Below are 17980 nucleotides of genomic sequence, written 5' to 3' on the forward strand. Positions count from 1 at the left end.
TGTACTCACTTTTGTTGCCAGCTATTAATGACTGTATTTTGCATTATTTACACTGTTACATAAGCTGTAGTGCTACTTTTCATCGTGTCAAAGTGTCATTTCTTCAGTGTTGTTCCACCTAAAGATATAATAAAATATCTGCAGATATGTGAGGGGTGCACTCACTTTTTTGAGATTCTGTAGCAAAAAAAGCAAGTTTAGTACAAGAGTCTGGCAGTAGCGTTTACCATCAGTGGTAGTCGAAAATGTTCCTCGCTTCGCAGTTGCTGTTCCGTCATAAGTCGAACTGCCTCCCACCACAATTGACTTCATCATCTACATCACTGCTGTCAAAAAAGTCAAAATATTCCAAAAGTCAAACCAAAAAACGCACCATTTGGCTGTATTGCAATTTGATCCAAGTTGTGGCCCTGAAACTCGGCTAACCTTCCTTGCTCGAGTGCCATCAACACTTTGCTGATCTTGGCAAGTTGCGTGGTCTTTTCTGGGACTCGGCAAAACTCAGACGATACTGTTATGTCATGCCCAAAAACGTTAGCCAGGCGGACCATCTCAGCGTCGGTCAGGTTCAGCACAGTCGACAAAATTGCTGAATACTTGCAGATTCTGGTAGAGAAAACTTTACACAGCTAGATTCTGAGAAGCTGACAGAGAGTCTGACAAATCACGATGAGTGGTAGCTGGATCGCTCAGCAGTTTCAGACAGCAAGTCCAAACAAGACCAGCCCACGCGCGCTAAAAGGAACCGTGTGCCGCTCCACTGGAAGTGGCGACGCAGCTCAAGGTAGAGTAAAAGCTTATAGTAAAAAGTAGGCTCCTAGATGTGATGGAGTCATGACGTTTTTGGCAGTACAAGCCTGATAATCGAAATTAATACACCCGTTTTCCACAGAAAAGCAAGAGAGGGGCTTTATTAGTTACTCAAAACAGCGATAACCATATTAGGCGATTACGTGAGTGCGAGAGCGCAAGCCGTCAAAATGACTGCTCTGGGAGATCTAGTTGTTTTAAAATTCTAGCAGTGCTCGTGTTAAATGGCACCAGCTCGCCCTTTCCTGACTTCAAAACAGCAGCATTGTGGTCAAAATTGCCCCGGTTGCAAATGTAATTCAACTGCTTTTTTTCCTCTCCTTCGAGCACTTTGGAAAGCTTGGGGCTGTAGCTACGTTACCCTTATCTTTATGTGCACCTTCCAGGGGTCGCGCCATCTTTGCAAAGGGCTTAGATCAATACAAGCAATACTGTCTCTTGTTGTATGTTCTTTTCTGGCTTCTTTCAAACAGAGTTGTCTATTCTACTACTTTTACAAATTTGGCTCATCCAGGGATGTGGTTGAGCCATGCAATTAGAGAGAACTACGAGATGTCATATCACCATTGGAGTGTTCATCTTCACGCTTCAAAGACACACTAGTCAACTTGGTGACATCGTAATGCTCCTCTTCCTCTTTGATATGATGATGCTTCGGCTCCACTTCCACTTTAATGTTGTCCGACTCTGGCTCTTCTTCCTTTTTAAATTTGGGGGGCTCTGTCTCTTCTTCCGTTTTAAATTTGGGGGGCTTTAATGTTGGCGGGCTGTTCCTCCTTTATGTATGGGGGCTCTGGCTGCTGTCGCTCAGGATGAAGATATTCTTCACTGACATCTGCAAGAAACAAGAAGACAAACACACCTGGTTTGCAGAAGTCAAACTTTGTGCAGTCAAGTCCAACGCTGTAACTTTATGCCATGGGTAGAATTTTGGGGGAAGTTTTCATTAAAAACAGGGTTGAGGCTCCCATTTGCTTTTCTCTCAAATGTGCTTGAGCAGTTCAGTAACTGGAAATACAAAATCAAATGTTCCCCTCAATCCGCAACATGGGTGAGGGTGAGGGCCTGGTGGATAGCCCCGTTGATTTGAAACCCTAACCCTTTTAAACAAATCTGAACTAATTTTGTCAAAAAATAACCCTAGTTTCAAGCACTAATTAAAAACCCCAACCCTGGTTTTAAACTCTAATCATAGTTCAAAACTCTGATTTGAAAGCCTAAGCCTTAAAGTTTAAAACCCTAATTCATAATTGAATTGAATGAACAAACCTGCTCGGTTTAACACAACTCGAAGTTTCTTGAAACCAGCCTCCAATAATCGACGTTGTCGCTTCTTCTCTTCTGTTCCAGAAAGTTCCGCCACATACTCCACTGTTGTTCTTGCACACATTTTCCCCACACAACAAACGTGTCTCTTTATTAGCGGCTATAACCTTAGCTAAGCTAAGCTAAGCTAAACTCGCTCGAGAAACTTCGACGTGCACCGAGATAATTTTGACACTACTCGAGGACTTGGTGAATTGTGTTTTACTCCTGTAAAAGAGTGATGGGGCATATCGTGTCGAGGCTTTAAGTACGCTCAGCAGTCAATTTATGCAGAAACTGCAGCGCGTTTGGTCACACAAACAGTATGCGGAAACTGTACAGCACGAACCTCCGGATTGTCGTTTTTCTTCTTCCTATTGTGAATGTTAAATGGCGGTTGCCAAACCGACTTTTGTTGCATTACCGCCATCTAGCGGACTGACATGTTGAGCAGTACAAAGGCATCAAATAAAAGCAAACCAAACCATATCCTACTCAATATTCGTGTTTATTTTAAATTCCTAATCAATGTTTTCTGCACACTTGTTGCAGACGCGTTTCCAAGAAGGTTCTCTATATTGGAAAGCAAGTTAATTTCCTTTAATATGCTGTGTAGCCCAATCTATGTGAAGACAATCGGGCCTTTATGCTCCTCCACATGAAATGGCACGCCGAGTTACATTTACATACCATACCATTTAGAATACGTACATACGGCAATGAACATACAAGAGGAATACGATAATTGCAGTGTGTTGACAGTGGAATTAGATGTATTATTGCAAGAAGTTTCATTGTTCATTTATTTCAGGCAGCAGTCAAAATCACAGTAATAAAGTAATAAATAAATGAATACATAATAAACACAATAACGTGTATGCCTAAGTTGCATTACAAAACTAAACTGTTCAACCTTTGTCACCTGAACTGGTGAACGATTTCTCTCCAGTGTGTGTTTTTGTGTGCCTGACTAAACTTCCCTTTAGAGAGAAACGTTTATCACAAATTGAACAGGCAAAAGGCTTCTCACCATTGTGTGTTTTCATGTGAATTATTAAGCTGCACTTTTGATTCACTCTAAGACCACACACTAAGCAGGAGCAAGGTTTCTCTCTAGTTTGTGTTCTAGTGTGTTTTCCTAAATGTGCCTTCCGAGTGAATCTTTGACCACAAATTGAGCAGGCAAAAGGTTTTTCTCCAGTGTGTGTCCTTGTGTGCCTGTTTAAATCGATTTTCACACTGAATGATTTATCACAAACTGAACAGGCAAAAGGCTTCTCGCCGGTGTGTGTTCTTGTGTGCTTCACTAAACCTGACTTCAGTGCAAATCTTTTACCACAAGCTGAACACGCGAAAGGTTTCTCTCCGGTATGTGTTCTCATATGAATTGTTAAAGTACACTTTTGATTTACTTTAAGACCACACACTGAGCAAGAAAAGGGTTTCTCTCCAGTGTGTGTTCTTTTGTGTTTCCTTAAATGTCCCTTCTGAGTGAATCGTTTACCACAAAATAAACAGGCAAAAGGTTTCTCTCCAGTGTGTGTTCTGATGTGTCTTTTCAATGATGACTTGTTGAAAAGTGTTTTTTCACATTCAGAACATTCCCAGCGTTTGTCATTAGTGTCACATGTCACATCACCTTTGGACTGTTCGTCTTCATCTGTGTCAGAAGAGTGTGACGTTATGTCGTCATTCTCTGATAGCGGAGCTAACGGGCTGTCTGCTTGTGGTCCTCCACAGTGGTCGCCATCACTTTCTCTCCTCATGTGTTGACTCGAGCTGCTGCTTGGAAGCTCTGCCTCTGTGTTCTCCCCACTTTGACTGGGATGAAGCTGTGAGCTTTGCTCTTGATCTTCTTCATCTTCACTTTTCAACAAGACAATGGTCAATGGCAACTTGGCGATGTCCTCCTCCTCTTCTTCCTCTTTCATGTAAAGGGTCTCTGCCTCCTCTTCCTCTTTAATGTATGAGGTCTCTTCCTTTTCCTCCTCTTCTTCTTTAATGGGAGCAGACTCTGGCTCCTGCTGCCCAGGATGAAGAAATGTTTCACTGGCGTCTGCAAGACACAAGAAGACAAACACACATGGTTTGACAAAGTGAAGTTCCATGTTGTGACTATTATGTTATGTATTAGTGTTTATAATGTACATGTTTTTTGTAGTGTTTATCGGTTACATGCAATTATGAAGTTTGAGAATTCTATCTATGTTCCCTATTTCAAAAGTGACAGAGCAGTTCAGTAATTGGACGATCAAAACTATTAAATTTCTGAATGGCCATTATTTAATGGTGTTCGTTGTAATTGCATGGTGCCTGGACACCATCAAATCCACATATTAAAGATTATATCTAGATATTTTAAGTTTTGGCGTCACATGTCACAATTGCCACTACCATTTGAACTCTGATTGGTTAAAGAAGCTATCTAATTGCTAATATAGTTTAAATGACTTAAATGACAGGCCCTAGGAATATTTGATTCAGGTCAGCAGATTGAGGCTGAACTCTGACTGGGGGAGGGGGGGGGGGGGGTACAGCCACATCAACAAACTGGAAGAGTGCAGCAAAGTGTAACGCTACAACATGAAGAGAAGATACGGTTTAGAATAAAATCGTGTAACAAAAAAAAAAAAAAATTGTAAATGTGGGTAAATTCTTCCAGCAGAGAAGTCCTGACTTGATTTGACAAAATAATTTAACGTCTTGTATAGCCAACATTTCCTACAATTTGAGGCCCAGTTTCAATGTATTAAACAACCGTTTCACATTTTCTGATCAAACTTTGTGGAATACACATGAATATTTTTATTTAAAAAAGCTCATCTGAAACGAGACGTGTACAAACCTCGTTTCTGTAACACAATTCGAGTATGCTTAAAGATAGCGTCCAGGTGTTGACGACGTTGCTCGTTCTTCTCTTTTGTTCGAATAATTGTCTCCTCGTACTCTTCTGTCATTCTTGCAAACGTTTTCACACGATCATGATCATAAGTAACACTTTACGCTCACGCTTGATCTGCTGAGCGATATGTTGATCATATGAGTCTCATCAGCAGCGAGCTAGCTTGGCCAAGCTAAGCTAGTTTTAGCAGCTTTAACTTGCACTTGAGGCAAGTTTATGCGAACTCGAAGATTCAATGAAATGTATTTTACTCCAGTACAGCAGTGATGGGGGTACTGTGTTGAGGCTTCTGTGCCATCAGTGCTAAGTGGTAAAGAATTATTTAGTGAGACGCGTTTGATGACATAAAACGTAAACAGGAGAAGAGCGATCGCGGAAAAAGTACGGCAAACCCATTTGGACAAACTACACTACAGCCACACGATACGAACAATCGACAAAAAAAAACGGAACACTAAATTATTCAATTGTGTATTCACGTAAGGTTTGTCAAATGCAAAGAGCAGCTGAAAAATATGAAGCACCAAAACAGACAAAATTCAAAATAAATAAATGACTGAATAAATAAATGACTAAAAGTGAAAATAAAAACGGAAATAAAACAACTATATATATATTGTATTTAATTTTTAAATTACGTTTTTTTGTAATACGTTTTTTCCACATTTAGGCATTTATTCATTTTAAAATTTGGCAGTTTTGGTCCTCCATTGGAAAAAAAACACACCTATGGAAACAATTATTTAGTGACGCATGAGTTAAGACTTTTACGGACAGATTTGTACTTATTATATACGTGCATGGCGTATTTTAATCAGGATCACTTACACTTCTATCTTACCACACAAAGTTAATTTATTTTACAAATTATTCAAAGCTTTAGTGACCACTTCTCTTGGACATCTTTTATCACACACACACTACAGTTTATTTTTTTTTTGGTGTGTGTTCTCATTTGTGTTGTGAAAGTGAATTTTTGAGTGAATGTTTTACCACTAGTCATTGACGTCAAATAACTACTTGCATACACTCTAAAATAGGCTTTATTTTATTTAGGACCACATACACACTAAAAGTAAATATATCAAACTTTCTTTAGTTTATTTGAAGATTCATTTACAGCTGCACTTCTAATCAAAACTCTTATGTTTCTCAACTTAACACTTATGAGTTCATCTTTTATTATGCACATACACACACTGCAGGTAAATAGTTTCTCAGCATTGTGTATACCTGTGTGTACTGTCAAATTTGGACTTAGAATCTTGTTAGAAACTCTTCCAAGAAGATACAAAGTCATACATATATAAAATACAGAACCATATCTTTGTACAGTTATTCTAGGTTTGAATAAGTAAAAAACACAAATTAATTGTATTAAAATAGAAAAATTTACAACAAAACCAATTGAAAACAATCATGTAGAATTGACTGAACGTGCACATGTTGAAGTGTCTTTTCTGAGTAAATCTTTTCCCGTACATATGGAGCATTATGCATCTTCTTCGACCCATTTTGGCACCAACGGTTTTGTCCCATTGAGAATATTCACTGTGTTTCTTATCAGTGTGACATCATCACCTTTGGAGTGTTCATCATTATCTTCACAATGACATCAGTCCACGGCAACTTGGTGATCTCCTCCTCTAAAAGGGAGGATCTGGTCAACGATTACTCCCCAGTGTGTGTTCTTATGTGTATTCCCAATTGTACCTTCTGAATGAATCTTTTCCCACAAATCAAGCAGGAAAAAGGTTTCTCTCCAGTGTGCGTTCTTGTATGCCTAATTAAACCTCCCTTTACAGAGAATTTTTTACCGCAAACCGAGCAAGGAAAAGGTTTCTCTCCAGTGTGAGTTCTTGTGTGTCTCGTCAAACAAGCCTTCTCAGCAAATCTTTTACCACATACTGAGCAAGCAAAGGCCTTTTCCCCAGTGTGAGTTTTTGCGTGTGTTCTTAAATTTCCATCTCCGGAGAAGCTTTTACCACAAACTGAACAAACAAAAGGTTTCTCCTCAGTGTGAGTTCTTGTGTGTGTTCTTAAATGTGACTTTAGTAAGAATCTTTTACCGCAAACCGAGCAGGCAAAAGGTTTGTCACCTGTGTGTATTCTTTTGTGTCTGATTAAACTTCCCTTTATATAGAAGCTTTTACCGCATACTGAGCAGGCAAAAGGTTTCTCCCCAGTGTGTGTTCTTGTGTGCGTTTTTAACTGTCCCAGTCTGGGGAAACTTTTTCCACAAGCTGAACAGGCATAAGGTTTCTCTCCGGTGTGTGTTCTTGTGTGTGTTCTTAAATATCCCTTTACGGAGAAGCTTTTACCACATATTGAGCAGGGAAACGGTTTTTCACCAGTGTGCGTTCTCATGTGTACTTTCAAATTATATTTGAGATTAAAGGTTTTCCCACACTGAGAACATTTACAGTGTTTCTTTCGAGTGTGACGTGTCTTATCACCTTTTGAGTGTTCATCATCGTCAGTGTCAGGGTAGTGTGAAGTCATGTCGTCACTATCTGATAGTGGAGCTAACGGAGTGCCTGTTTGGGATTCTCCACAATTGTCTCCATCACCTTCTGTTGTCAGATGTTGACTTGAGCTGCAGCTTGGAGGCTCCGCCCCTCGTGTCTCTTTGCATTGATTGGGATGGAGCTGTGCCTTCTGACCTTGCTCTTCATCATCTTCACTCTTCACAATGACAACAGTCAATGGCAACTTAGTGATATCAGCCTCCTGCTCTTCACCTTTAATGTGATAGGTTTCTAGTTCCTCGTTCTCTTCAGTGTGGGAAGTCTCTGGCTCATGCTGCTCAGGCTTAAGATACCCTGCATTGATGTCTGCATGACACAAAGAGATAAACCACACGTGCTTGACAAAGTTAATATTTGCTGTTTATTGTGACTTTGATGTTGTGTATTGTAGTACATGTTTTTGACAAGGTTGATCAAAAACATGTATATATATGAGGCGCAATAATCACATTTATTAAAGGCCCTTGAGCAGTTCAGCAATTGTAGTGCAAAATCATAAATTTTAGGAAAGACAAATAATTGATCTGTTGCTGAAAGTACTGTTCTCCTTGCGCCGAGTCAGTTTTGAAATAATAATTAAGATACAATTACAGGAATCATATGGGACCAAAGGGCGGTTGCTTTTCATAAGATAATAATATACAACTGTCAAGAAGTTATACACACATTTTTAACATATGACAAAAAGTGTTTTTGTTTTTAAAATCTTTAACTCTCCCTTGACGTCGGCTCTAGCAAGTCGGACGAATCTCACCAGCCAACATAGAATTCATGCTAGCTACCTGCTACAGTGTGATGCTTTTTTGTACGTTTGTACAATTATGACGTGACACGAGCACTCAACTTCAGTGTTAGGTTGCTCTGAGCTACAAGCTCAGATTCTCCGTGTAAAATAAACAAACTGTTAGGCACGACTCCTAAAGTGGAAATGGTAACTGTTATCAAAAAAAATTTAATTAGGAAAGGCAAGGAGATGTATTTTTAATTTTTATGCAGTAGGTATAGCACACCCGCGACCATTGTGAAGATAAGCAGGACAGTGAACGCATAAATGGATAAAATTGCAGATCTATCCTTGGAGTCAGCATCTTGGAAGTAAAAAACTAAGGAAGTAACCGCTTGGCTGCTATGTGAGGTTCACAACAGGAGATTGTGCTACCACACTGTAACATGATCAATGACTGGGCTACTTGGGCTCTCGTGAAAGTTGGACGACTATCTCGGATTGCTCGCACCAGTGTCTTTTTGACGCCAAATTTGAATGTTGAATTTTCAGTTGATTTGGATTTTTTTTTATATATATATTAATTGTATATGCATTTTACAAATGTGACCGAAGCTCAAATTCAAACATTGATTGCACAGAAATACGAAAATGTTGGAGATTATTATTTTTTTTTTAAAATCAGAGGGTTTTGACATTTAAATGAGTGTGCAGTAAGTTTGCTGGCATTCTTTGAACACAAAGAAGATACATTTCAGACTCCTGTGATTAAGGGCTATAAAATAATACTTGACTCGACAATTCCCGAAACAAAGAAATAATTCTAAGGAAAAAAAGCACTGACAAACAAGAAGGAAGACGTGTACAAACCTGCTCTGTGTAGCACAACGCGAGGCTGCTTGAAACCAGCGTCCAGTCGTTGTCGCTCCTTCTTCTCTTTAGTTCGACAAAGTTCATCCTCGTAATCGTTTTTCAAACTTGTTGCACACATTGTCGCACGATAATCACAACATTTTGATCTTTGCGGCACGTCCAAAACAAACAGTAGCTCTTTGTTAGCAACTAGCAAGATAAGCTATCTCGAACAGCTTCGACGTGCACCGTTAAGAATCTAGCCGGACACCAAGATTTAATGATGTTTTAATCCAGTAAATTCGTATTATGTCAAGGCTTCAGTACGTTCCGTACCAATTCTGGAAGAATTAATTCGGTTTCGGTGAAGCACGTCTGGTGTGGCTGCCTAGCCAAAACGTAATTTGCAACGAAAGTAGTACGGCAACTCCACTTGGACAAACGACTAAAGGTATTTAATTATTGGAATGTGTTCTTTATGCAGCATAAATAAAATTGATAAAACACATTGCTTGAATGACTACAAAGACACTCACGAGGAATTATTGTGTCTCAGACTTAAAAGAGGAAATTAAGCAGTACTGTTGCGTCCTGTCTAGGGTTGTCAATGTAATTAAATTACATGAAGGCCTCAGGACCCAAGCAGCCACCGAAACACTAATGCACTGGAAATTATTTATTTACATTAAGAGTTTTACCATCAACTTAGCAAAAGGACTCCAGGGTGAACTGAGGACAAAACAACAAACAAAACAGTTCTCACTGCTGGGAGAATAATCAAATTTAACCTAATCTTCATGGACTAAAAATACAATTGCTTACCATCCTCGCACACAAAAACAGAAAATTTCAGAAACAAAAATGGCAGGTCACCCCTTTTTTTGCTGATAAACGGGTGTCTAATAATGCTGTCTACATGTCGTGGTCATTATTTTGACATTTTAGCGCATGTTTGTTGAAAGCTTGAATTTGGGGCGGTCTTAAACATTACATTAACCTTATCTCTTAATCATATTTATTTGATCTTATGTTCAAAAGTTTGGGGACTTAGTGGTATAACTTGGGACCTCAGGGATTGTATTTTGTGCCATGCCATGTGGAAACGTGTGTTAATATATTTGTATCCTTGAATTTTGCGGATAGGAAAATTATTTGACTCCTTAGAAAGGGCCGCAAATAAGGGAACCCTTCCAGGATGCCGAGGCGTTCCCAGGCCAGCTGGGAGACATAGTCACTCCAGCCCTCTCTTCACAGGTGTGCTCTTAAAGGGATTGCCACCACTTTGGGAGAGCTGATTAACCCTACCTACAACAACCAACAAAAAGTCCCTGCACAGACCTTAAAGCAAACATTGGCTGCTCTTAAATGTTGGAGGGGCTTAGCCTCTTGCTTTTATTATTATTATTATTATTTTTAAATATCTTTCTAGAGAGAATCTTCTTCCATACACTGAACAGGAAAACGTTTCTCACTTGTGTGTGTTTTTGCATGCTTTACCAAATACCTCTCTAGAGAGAATGTTTTCCCACATACTGAACAGGGAAAAGGTTTCTCTTCTGTGTGTGTTGTAATGTGTCTGTTCAAACATCCCTTTGTGGAAAGTCTTTTACCACAAACTGAGCAGGCAAAAGCTTTCTCCCCTGTGTGAGTTATTCTGTGTGCTTTTAGATTTCCAATTCTAGAGAATTTTTTACCACATACTGAGCAGACAAATGGTTTCTCTTCAGTGTGAGTTATTGTGTGTGCTTGTAAGTGTGCTTTTGCATGGAATCTTTTATCACAAACTAAACAAGTAAAAGGTTTCTCTCCAGTGTGTGTTCTTGTGTGTGTTCTTAAGTTTCCTTTTTCAGAGAAGCTTTTTTCACACACTGAACAGGCAAAAGGTTTCTCCCCAGTGTGTGTTCTTTTGTGTGATATTAAGCTTCCCTTGTCAAAGAAGCCTTTTCCACAAACTGAGCAGACAAAAGGTTTATCTCCAGTGTGTGTTTGTTGGTGTCTTTTGGAAGCTTCCTGTGAAAAGAATCTTTTATCACAAACTGAGCAGGCAAAAAGTTTCTCCCCAGTGTGTGTTCTTGTGTGCATTTCTAAACTTGTCTTCACAGTGAATCCTTTACCACAAACTGAGCAGGCAAAAGGTTTCTGCTCAGCATGTGTACTTATGTGTCTTTTCAAATTTCCTCGAGTAGACAATATTTTGCCACAAACTGAGCAGGAAAAAGTTGTTTCCCCTATGTGCAAACTCATGTGTGCATTCAAGTCATACTTTGATCCCAAAGTTTTCCCACACTCAGAACAGTCCCAGTGTTTTTTGTCAGTGCGACATGCCATTTCACTTTCAGAGTGTTCATCATCAAAAGAAGAATATGACGTTATTTCCTCACTATCTGATAGTGGCGCTAAGAGGCCGTCTGCTTGGGATCCTCCACAGTGGCTTCTATCACAATCTGTTGTCATGTGCTGATTTGAGCTGCAGTTTGGTGGCTCGGCCCCTCTGTTATCATAACTGTGTTTTTCGCCTTCATCTTCTTTCTTCAAAGGGAAACCAGTCAAAAGCAAATTGCCGATATCAGTCAAATCTACTTCCGTTTTGATGTGTAGAGTCTGTAGCACATCCTCTTCTGTACTGTGGTGAGACTCTGGCTCCTCCTCTTCTTTCACACGAGATCCCAGTGACTCCTGTTGCTCAGGCGCAAGATGCTTTTCACTTCCCTCTGCAAGACAGAAGAAGACATGCACATTTGATTTGATAATGTCTCACACTGTGACTTTGATGTTATGTATTATTATTCATACCTTTCCACACGTGGACAAATTGTTGATATCCCTCTGTTAATGAAATCCAAAATAATAATAAAAGGAAGAAAATAATAATAAATGTTAATTTTAGGCTGTCAGGGACATAAATTCAGGATTAACAATTTAAGGCTGCTTGAAAACAGCATCCAGACTTGGATGAGATGCTGCTGTAACCACTGACCTTGCTCTTCATCATCTTCACTTTTCACAATGATACCAAAGAATGGAAACTTGGTGATATCAGCCTCCTCCTCTTCTTTTTTCATGTGTGAGATCTCAGACTTCTCGTCCTCATTTACGTGAAGCGGCTTTGGCTCCTGATGCTCACGGTGAAGGTCTTCCTCACCAACATCTGCAACAGAAAATAAAAGGGTGGTTCGGTCAAGTCAAGCTTTGTGCATTCAATGCTCGTGTTGGGACTTTGATGTTGTGTGCACACATGTAGCAGTATCACTCAGGAACATTGTTAATGGGTGCTCTCAAATTTTATTGCGTTACAAACTTGCTAATGCACTGTATGTGTTAGGAGGGTCTTAAAACACAGGATATTAGCTTTTAGAAATAAAAATATAGCTTCAAAACTGTTTCACCTCCTGCCATGTAGTGTGCAAAAAGTTTGCTGGCAAGAATGACGACAAACACTCATAGTAAAGAGCTTTCTGATACAATCAAACTTGACAGTGCCCGAAATAAGTAATTCTAGGAAAACAAAGCATCGACCAAACAAGTCGTAAGTAGTGTACAAACCCGCACTGTGGAACACACCGCGAGGCTCAAATTTAGAAAGCAGCGCCTCCAAAAAGAAGACTGTGGCAGCATCTGGCAGGCCAGTGTAATAGTTAGTCAGGGGAGGAGGAAATTTGACTAAATGAAAATGTTTGTTGTTGTTTCTCCAGATTGTCATTTTATTTTCTGAGCATTTCATTGTCAATTTCAAGCACCACAACAGTCGAACATGTTTGCTTTTGTTTGTCTAATTTTTCCTTTGGTTTGTCAATTTGTTTTTTGAGTATTTCATGCTCAATTTGGGGTTGAGTCTTTTGAGCAATGTCAAGGTGACTTGGACCTGGTTCAGCTCTTTCTTCATTCTCTAGGGCACCATACAGCCTTTTCCTTTTACGTTTGGTCGGAAGGTTGATGTGGTTAGGGAAAGTTTTTCCCTCATTCCAGGCAAACCGTGTCGGCCCAGCCGTTTTGCCATGAGGAAAATGCCATCCACAGACCCTTGAGTTCTGGTTTGGGGTGAAATCTTTACGCCTAGAAAAAAATAACAAACATTACTTAAAATAAATAAGTGGCTCTAAACAACATTGAAGTAGGTTCTGCAAGTTCAGAACCAACTTGCTGTATATAGACATATTTGAGTGTTTGTTTTTGCATTCCTCATTAAAAAGTAATGATTTTCTATACAGCAGATACTGAAATATTTCTTGTATTAGTGCAGGAGAAATTGCAGTGGATCTGGATCCAAAGGTTTAAATATCTGTCTGCTGATTTCCCCTCATCCCCAACAAAAACAACAATTTGCGACTTTATATTCATAAATAGTCACTTTAATCTTATAAATAATAACTTTAATCTAAAAAATCTTGACTTGAATACTGTAGTCACTTTTTTAATCTTGTTAATACTGTAATGGCTTTATTCATGTAATATACTTTGATCTTGGTAAATCATTACATCTCGTAAAACTACTCAATAAAAACTTATATATTGAAAATAATAACTTAAATCTTTTAAATTAAAAAAAATCTATATACATTTTTATCTCCTAAATGATAACTTTTGTTCTCCCAAACGATGACTTTATTTTTGTATAATGACGTTATTCTCATATATAACTTTATACTCTTAGATATGACTTAACAATCATAATTTTTCTTACTTAATTCTCGTAAATGACTACTTTAATCTTTACCCCAAAAATGTTTTCTTAATGTGGCCCTAACACTCCATTATGAACAAGTAACGTTATCTTATCTACGGTAACGTTTAGCAATACTAGCAAGCTATAGCTACTAGCTAGCTCCTGACGCTAGCCTACACTAAGTAGTTATCATGAATAGAGAAATTAATTTTACCGTATCAGTGTCAGCCATCGTCTCTTATTCTTTTCATCCAGAGGAAAGCGGTAATAAGATATCGTTTTATTGATATCGTTTCTGTTTTTACAACACGGGACACAGCACTGCAACATTATATCAGGAGTAGGTTTGGAACGGAAATGACATGTCGGGATGATGACGACGTAGCCAGTAGCGAGCCCCATTGCAGCCAAAGTAGTACGGCAACTTAACTTAGACAAACTACGTGCCACCGCTCAAGCAGGACTCAGTCAGTGTTTTCCCACGTTGTTTATGCAACATAGCTTCATTTATTTACGTCTGTTACATTGTGCAGTTTGCACTTAAAGAAAAATAGGGTACTTAAACGATTCTAATGCATTACACACACATGCACGCACGCACACACAAGCTGAATAAAATGTGTGCTTAAACAAACCGTTTTTAAAGTTTAAATTGAATAATTGTAATTAAATAAAAATTGAATACTTAAATTTAAAGTGAAATATGAAAGGCAAAAAATGTTTTTTTTGTACTTCATTCAGTTACCCTTTCACATACAGCGCATTGCAAAAGTATTAATGAGTTGTTCAATATTTTGACACGGTGCGACAACAAACATAAATATATTTCATTGAAATTTTATATAAAAGTTAAACACAAAGTAGCGCACAATCATAAAGTGAAACAAAGTGTACTGTATTTCAAACTTGTTTTGCTACTAAAAAAAACTGAAAAGTAGGATGTGCAAAGTACTCGGCCCTCCTAAATTAAGTAATACTTTGCCAAACCCCTTTTTGCTGCAGTTACAACTTCAAGTCATTTGGGTTATGTCTGAATGTCTCTATCAGTTAGTTTTGCACATCGGGAGGCTGAAATGTTTGCCCATTCCTCCTTGCAAAACAGCTCCAGCTCGGCTCAGTTAAATGAAGAGCGTTTAGTTACCAATTAAGAAATTATACATTTTTTTTAAACACGTTGTTGTACAATTCGTATTTTGAGGGTTATTCAGCCATCAACAATAAGTACTTTTAATTAAATTCAATTGCCAAAAAAGAAAGAAAAAGTCACAAAGATTCCTGACAATTGGTACTGTTCTGCCCTGCTCAGGTGTGTCCAGTGAATTACATGAAGTCCCAAGCAGCCAACGACACACTTGTGCACTGAAAATTATTTATTTACAAAAAGTTATAATATCAACTATTAACTTAGCAAAACGATTTACGGATAAACCAAAGCCAAAACAACAAACAAAACATTTCTCGCTGGGAAAATAATCCCAATTAACCTAAGTATTACTTTAACAAAAATACAATTGCTTTCCTTCCTCGCTAACAGAAACAAGACAAAAATCCCTCTTAACATGTGTGTTCTTAAGGGGTTGAACCTCTGATGCCACCAATAAGGGAAACCGATTAACCCTAGCTACAGCATTGGCTGCTCTTTAATGTTGGAGGGGGTCGGGCTCCTGTTGCTCAAGATAAAGCTCGTCCAGTCCTGATTCCGAGCTCAACTTGCACAATGAACCAGAAAAAGTTTGCTCTCCAGTGTGCGTTTTTGTATGCCTTTTTAAATACCTCTCTACGGAGAATCTTTTCCCACATACTGAACAAGAAAAAAGTTTATTTCCTGTGTGTGTTTTTGTATGCTTTATTAAATATCTCTCAAAAGAGAATCTTTTTCCACATACTGAACATGGAAAAGGTTTCTCTTCTGTGTGTGTTGTAATGTGTCTGTTCAAACATCCTTTTGTAGAAAGTCTTTTACCACAAACTGAGCAGGCAAAAGCTTTCTGCCCAGTGTGAGTTATTGTGTGTATTTTTAAATTTCCAATTCTAGAGAATCTTTTACCACAAATTGTGCAGACAAAAGGTTTCTCCTCAGTGTGAGTTATTGTGTGCGTTTTTAAGTGTGCCTTTACATGGAATCTTTTATCACAAACTGAACAGGCAAAAGGTTTCTCTCCAGTGTGTGTTCTTGTGTGTGTTATTAGACGTTCCTTTATAAAGAAGCCTTTACCACAAACTGAGCAGACAAAAGGTTTCTCCCCACTGTGTGTTCGTTTGTGTCTTTTTAAAGTTTGCTGTGTATAGAACATTTTATCACAAACTAAGCAGGCAAAAGGTTTCTCCCCAGTGTGTTTTCTTATATGCATTTCTAAACTTGTCTTTCTAGTGACTCTTTTACCACAAACTGAGCAGGCAAAAGGTTTCTGCCCAGTGTGTGTACTTTTGTGTCTTTTCAAATTTCCTCGTGTAGAGAATTTTTTGCCACAAACTGAACATGAAAAAGTTTTTGCCCCAATGTGCAACTTCATGTGTCCTTTCAAGCCATACTTTGAAGCAAAACTTTTCTCACACTGAGAACATTCCCAGTTTCCTTCGTTGGTTTGACATGCCATTTCACCTTTAGAGTGTTCATCATCATCATCATCATCATCATCATCAGTGTAAGAAGAGTGTGAAGTTACGTCGTCACTGTCTGACAGTGGAGTTAAGAGCTCTGCTTGAGATCCTCCATCACAGTCTGTTGCCATGTGCTGATTTGAGCTGCTGTTCTCATCACTTTGTCCTTTATCTTCATCTTCATTCTTCAAAAGATAACCATTCAATGGAAACTTGGTGATATCAATCAGCTCTACTTCCTTTTTAATGCGTAGAGTCCTTTGCACATCCTCCTCTTTACTGTGTTGGGGATCTGGCTCCTCTTCCTCTCTTATGTGGAGGGACGCTTCCTCCTCTTTAACATCAGATGATTGTGTCTCCTGTTGCTCAGGAGGAAGATACTTTTCACTGATCTCTGCAGGACATAGGAAGAAGCAATATTTGATTTTCACTGGTTATTCTAATTAATTTGTAAGCAGTACAGATCATAAATGGATGGTCTGAAAATTGTCTTGAATGGGATGGAACAGTAACAACTGACCTAGGTCTTCATCATCTTCACTCTTCACAATGACAGTAATTAATGGAAACTTGGTGATATCAGTCTCCTCCTCTTCCTCTTTGATTTGTGAGGTCTCTGGCCTCTTTTCCTCCTTGATGTGGGGCAGCTTTGCCTCCTGCTGTTCACGGTGAATATCTTCTTCACTGACACCTGCAGGACACAAAAAGACAACATGTGGTTTTGTCAGTGTCATTGGTGAATTTGTTTTTAGCAATGTCTCTTAGAAACATACAAAATTATTAAGTTTAGTCCAATAATCACATTTACTTTTCTCTTAAAGGCTATTGAGCTATTCAGCAGATTTAAGTACAAATTCGGCAATTTTCGGGATGCCAATAATTGACGTTTTGGTCATTTAGGAAGCAAAAAAAAAAGGGGAATCCTCACAACCACGAGGTACAAGACAGAACCCTATCTTATCATAGTTTCCGGATGTAATTAAAAAGGTACTAAACAAATAACCGTAGGAAGTAAACAAACCTGCTCTGTGTAACTCACCTCGAGGCTGCTTGAAAATAGCGTCCAGCAGTTGACGTTGTCTCTCGTTGTCCTCCTTTGTTCCCCAAAAAATGTCCGCGTTCTCCGTTATCCTTCTTTCTGACATTTTTATACTATTCTGCACACACTCTTGTTGTCTGCTGAGCGATGTGTTGCTCACAAACACGTCTCTTTGTTAGCGGCTAGCAAGATAAGCTAGCTCGTGAAGCTTCAACGTGCACCGAGGCGACACGAAGACTTGATCAATGTTCTTTAACACAAGTAAAATTGTGATGAAACGCACTGCGTCGAGGACTTGATAGGATCAGCGCTAATTGGGGACATTTTATTTAATGGAGGGATTTGGGGGGAACAAAAACATTTGCGTAAGTACGTCTGCTGCAGAAGTTGTACGGCAAGACCACTTGGACAAACTACTAGAGACGTGACAAATTCGATTTACTGCACTCAGGCTCCCACTATACTGTTTTGAAGCCCTTTTTTTATGTAGGTGCACATTATACCCTCTGTACAGCTTACCAGAACTAAATGTTTACTCATAATTTATTATCAACTT

General features: G+C 38.8%; 3 protein-coding genes, 1 long non-coding RNA gene and 1 pseudogene across 6 annotated transcripts; all 5 read right to left on the minus strand.

Annotated features, from left to right (window-relative positions):
• Nucleotides 1-882: 882 nt before the first annotated feature.
• Nucleotides 883-2477, minus strand: LOC147176810 (uncharacterized). The gene is made up of 2 exons (XR_015094475.1): nucleotides 2080-2477; nucleotides 883-1645 (listed from the first exon to the last, which is right to left on the minus strand). It is a non-coding gene; the product is annotated as an uncharacterized LOC147176810 (long non-coding RNA).
• A 633-nt stretch (nucleotides 2478-3110) lies between these two features.
• Nucleotides 3111-5389, minus strand: LOC147176811 (uncharacterized; annotated as a pseudogene). Its single transcript, XR_015094470.1, has 2 exons — nucleotides 4961-5389; nucleotides 3111-4171 (listed from the first exon to the last, which is right to left on the minus strand). The product of XR_015094470.1 is annotated as an uncharacterized LOC147176811 (transcript).
• A 704-nt stretch (nucleotides 5390-6093) lies between these two features.
• Nucleotides 6094-9648, minus strand: LOC147176812 (uncharacterized). Its single transcript, XM_086072395.1, has 2 exons — nucleotides 9140-9648; nucleotides 6094-7851 (listed from the first exon to the last, which is right to left on the minus strand). Exons 1-2 carry the CDS (start codon nucleotides 9258-9260, stop codon nucleotides 6689-6691), a joined length of 1284 nt encoding a protein of 427 aa, XP_085928521.1. The 5' UTR covers nucleotides 9261-9648; the 3' UTR covers nucleotides 6094-6688.
• A 136-nt stretch (nucleotides 9649-9784) lies between these two features.
• LOC147176813 (uncharacterized) lies at nucleotides 9785-14138 on the minus strand. Of its 2 annotated transcripts, XM_086072381.1 has the most exons (5): nucleotides 13999-14138; nucleotides 12984-13174; nucleotides 12099-12269; nucleotides 11915-11947; nucleotides 9785-11832 (listed from the first exon to the last, which is right to left on the minus strand). In XM_086072381.1, exons 1-5 carry the CDS (start codon nucleotides 14112-14114, stop codon nucleotides 10547-10549), a joined length of 1797 nt encoding a protein of 598 aa, XP_085928507.1. In that variant the 5' UTR covers nucleotides 14115-14138; the 3' UTR covers nucleotides 9785-10546. The 2 variants fall into 2 exon arrangements, with proteins under 2 accessions (XP_085928507.1, XP_085928508.1); XM_086072382.1 differs by lacking the exon at nucleotides 13999-14138 and having other exon boundaries at nucleotides 12665-13124.
• Nucleotides 14139-14595: 457 nt separating this feature from the next.
• On the minus strand, nucleotides 14596-17794 carry LOC147176814 (uncharacterized). The gene is made up of 3 exons (XM_086072387.1): nucleotides 17425-17794; nucleotides 16906-17076; nucleotides 14596-16779 (listed from the first exon to the last, which is right to left on the minus strand). The coding sequence occupies exons 1-3, from the start codon at nucleotides 17528-17530 to the stop codon at nucleotides 15425-15427; spliced, it is 1632 nt and encodes a 543-aa protein (XP_085928513.1). The 5' UTR covers nucleotides 17531-17794; the 3' UTR covers nucleotides 14596-15424.
• Nucleotides 17795-17980: the final 186 nt, after the last annotated feature.

Source organism: Leptonotus elevatus, chromosome 3, assembly GCF_054856555.1.
Source record: "Leptonotus elevatus isolate MCC_2025b chromosome 3, RoL_Lele_1.0, whole genome shotgun sequence".
Classification (NCBI taxonomy): Eukaryota; Metazoa; Chordata; class Actinopteri; order Syngnathiformes; family Syngnathidae; genus Leptonotus; species Leptonotus elevatus.

Excerpts from the sequence above, each read along its gene's own strand:
- LOC147176812 (XM_086072395.1), bottom strand. The coding sequence starts at position 9,260 with ATGTGTGCAACAAGTTTGAAAAACGATTACGAGGATGAACTTTGTCGA. Across the intron at positions 7,852-9,139 it reads CGTTGTGCTACACAGAGCAG|ACATCAATGCAGGGTATCTT; the intron begins GTTTGTACACGT and ends TGTGTCATGCAG.
- LOC147176813 (XM_086072381.1), bottom strand. The coding sequence starts at position 14,114 with ATGTTGCAGTGCTGTGTCCCGTGTTGTAAAAACAGAAACGATATCAAT. Across the intron at positions 13,175-13,998 it reads CGATGGCTGACACTGATACG|GCGTAAAGATTTCACCCCAA; the intron begins GTAAAATTAATT and ends ATTTTTTTCTAG. Across the intron at positions 11,833-11,914 it reads ATTTGTCCACGTGTGGAAAG|AGGGAAGTGAAAAGCATCTT; the intron begins GTATGAATAATA and ends TCTGTCTTGCAG.
- LOC147176814 (XM_086072387.1), bottom strand. The coding sequence starts at position 17,530 with ATGTCAGAAAGAAGGATAACGGAGAACGCGGACATTTTTTGGGGAACA. Across the intron at positions 17,077-17,424 it reads TATTTTCAAGCAGCCTCGAG|GTGTCAGTGAAGAAGATATT; the intron begins GTGAGTTACACA and ends TGTGTCCTGCAG. Across the intron at positions 16,780-16,905 it reads TGAAGATGATGAAGACCTAG|AGATCAGTGAAAAGTATCTT; the intron begins GTCAGTTGTTAC and ends TATGTCCTGCAG.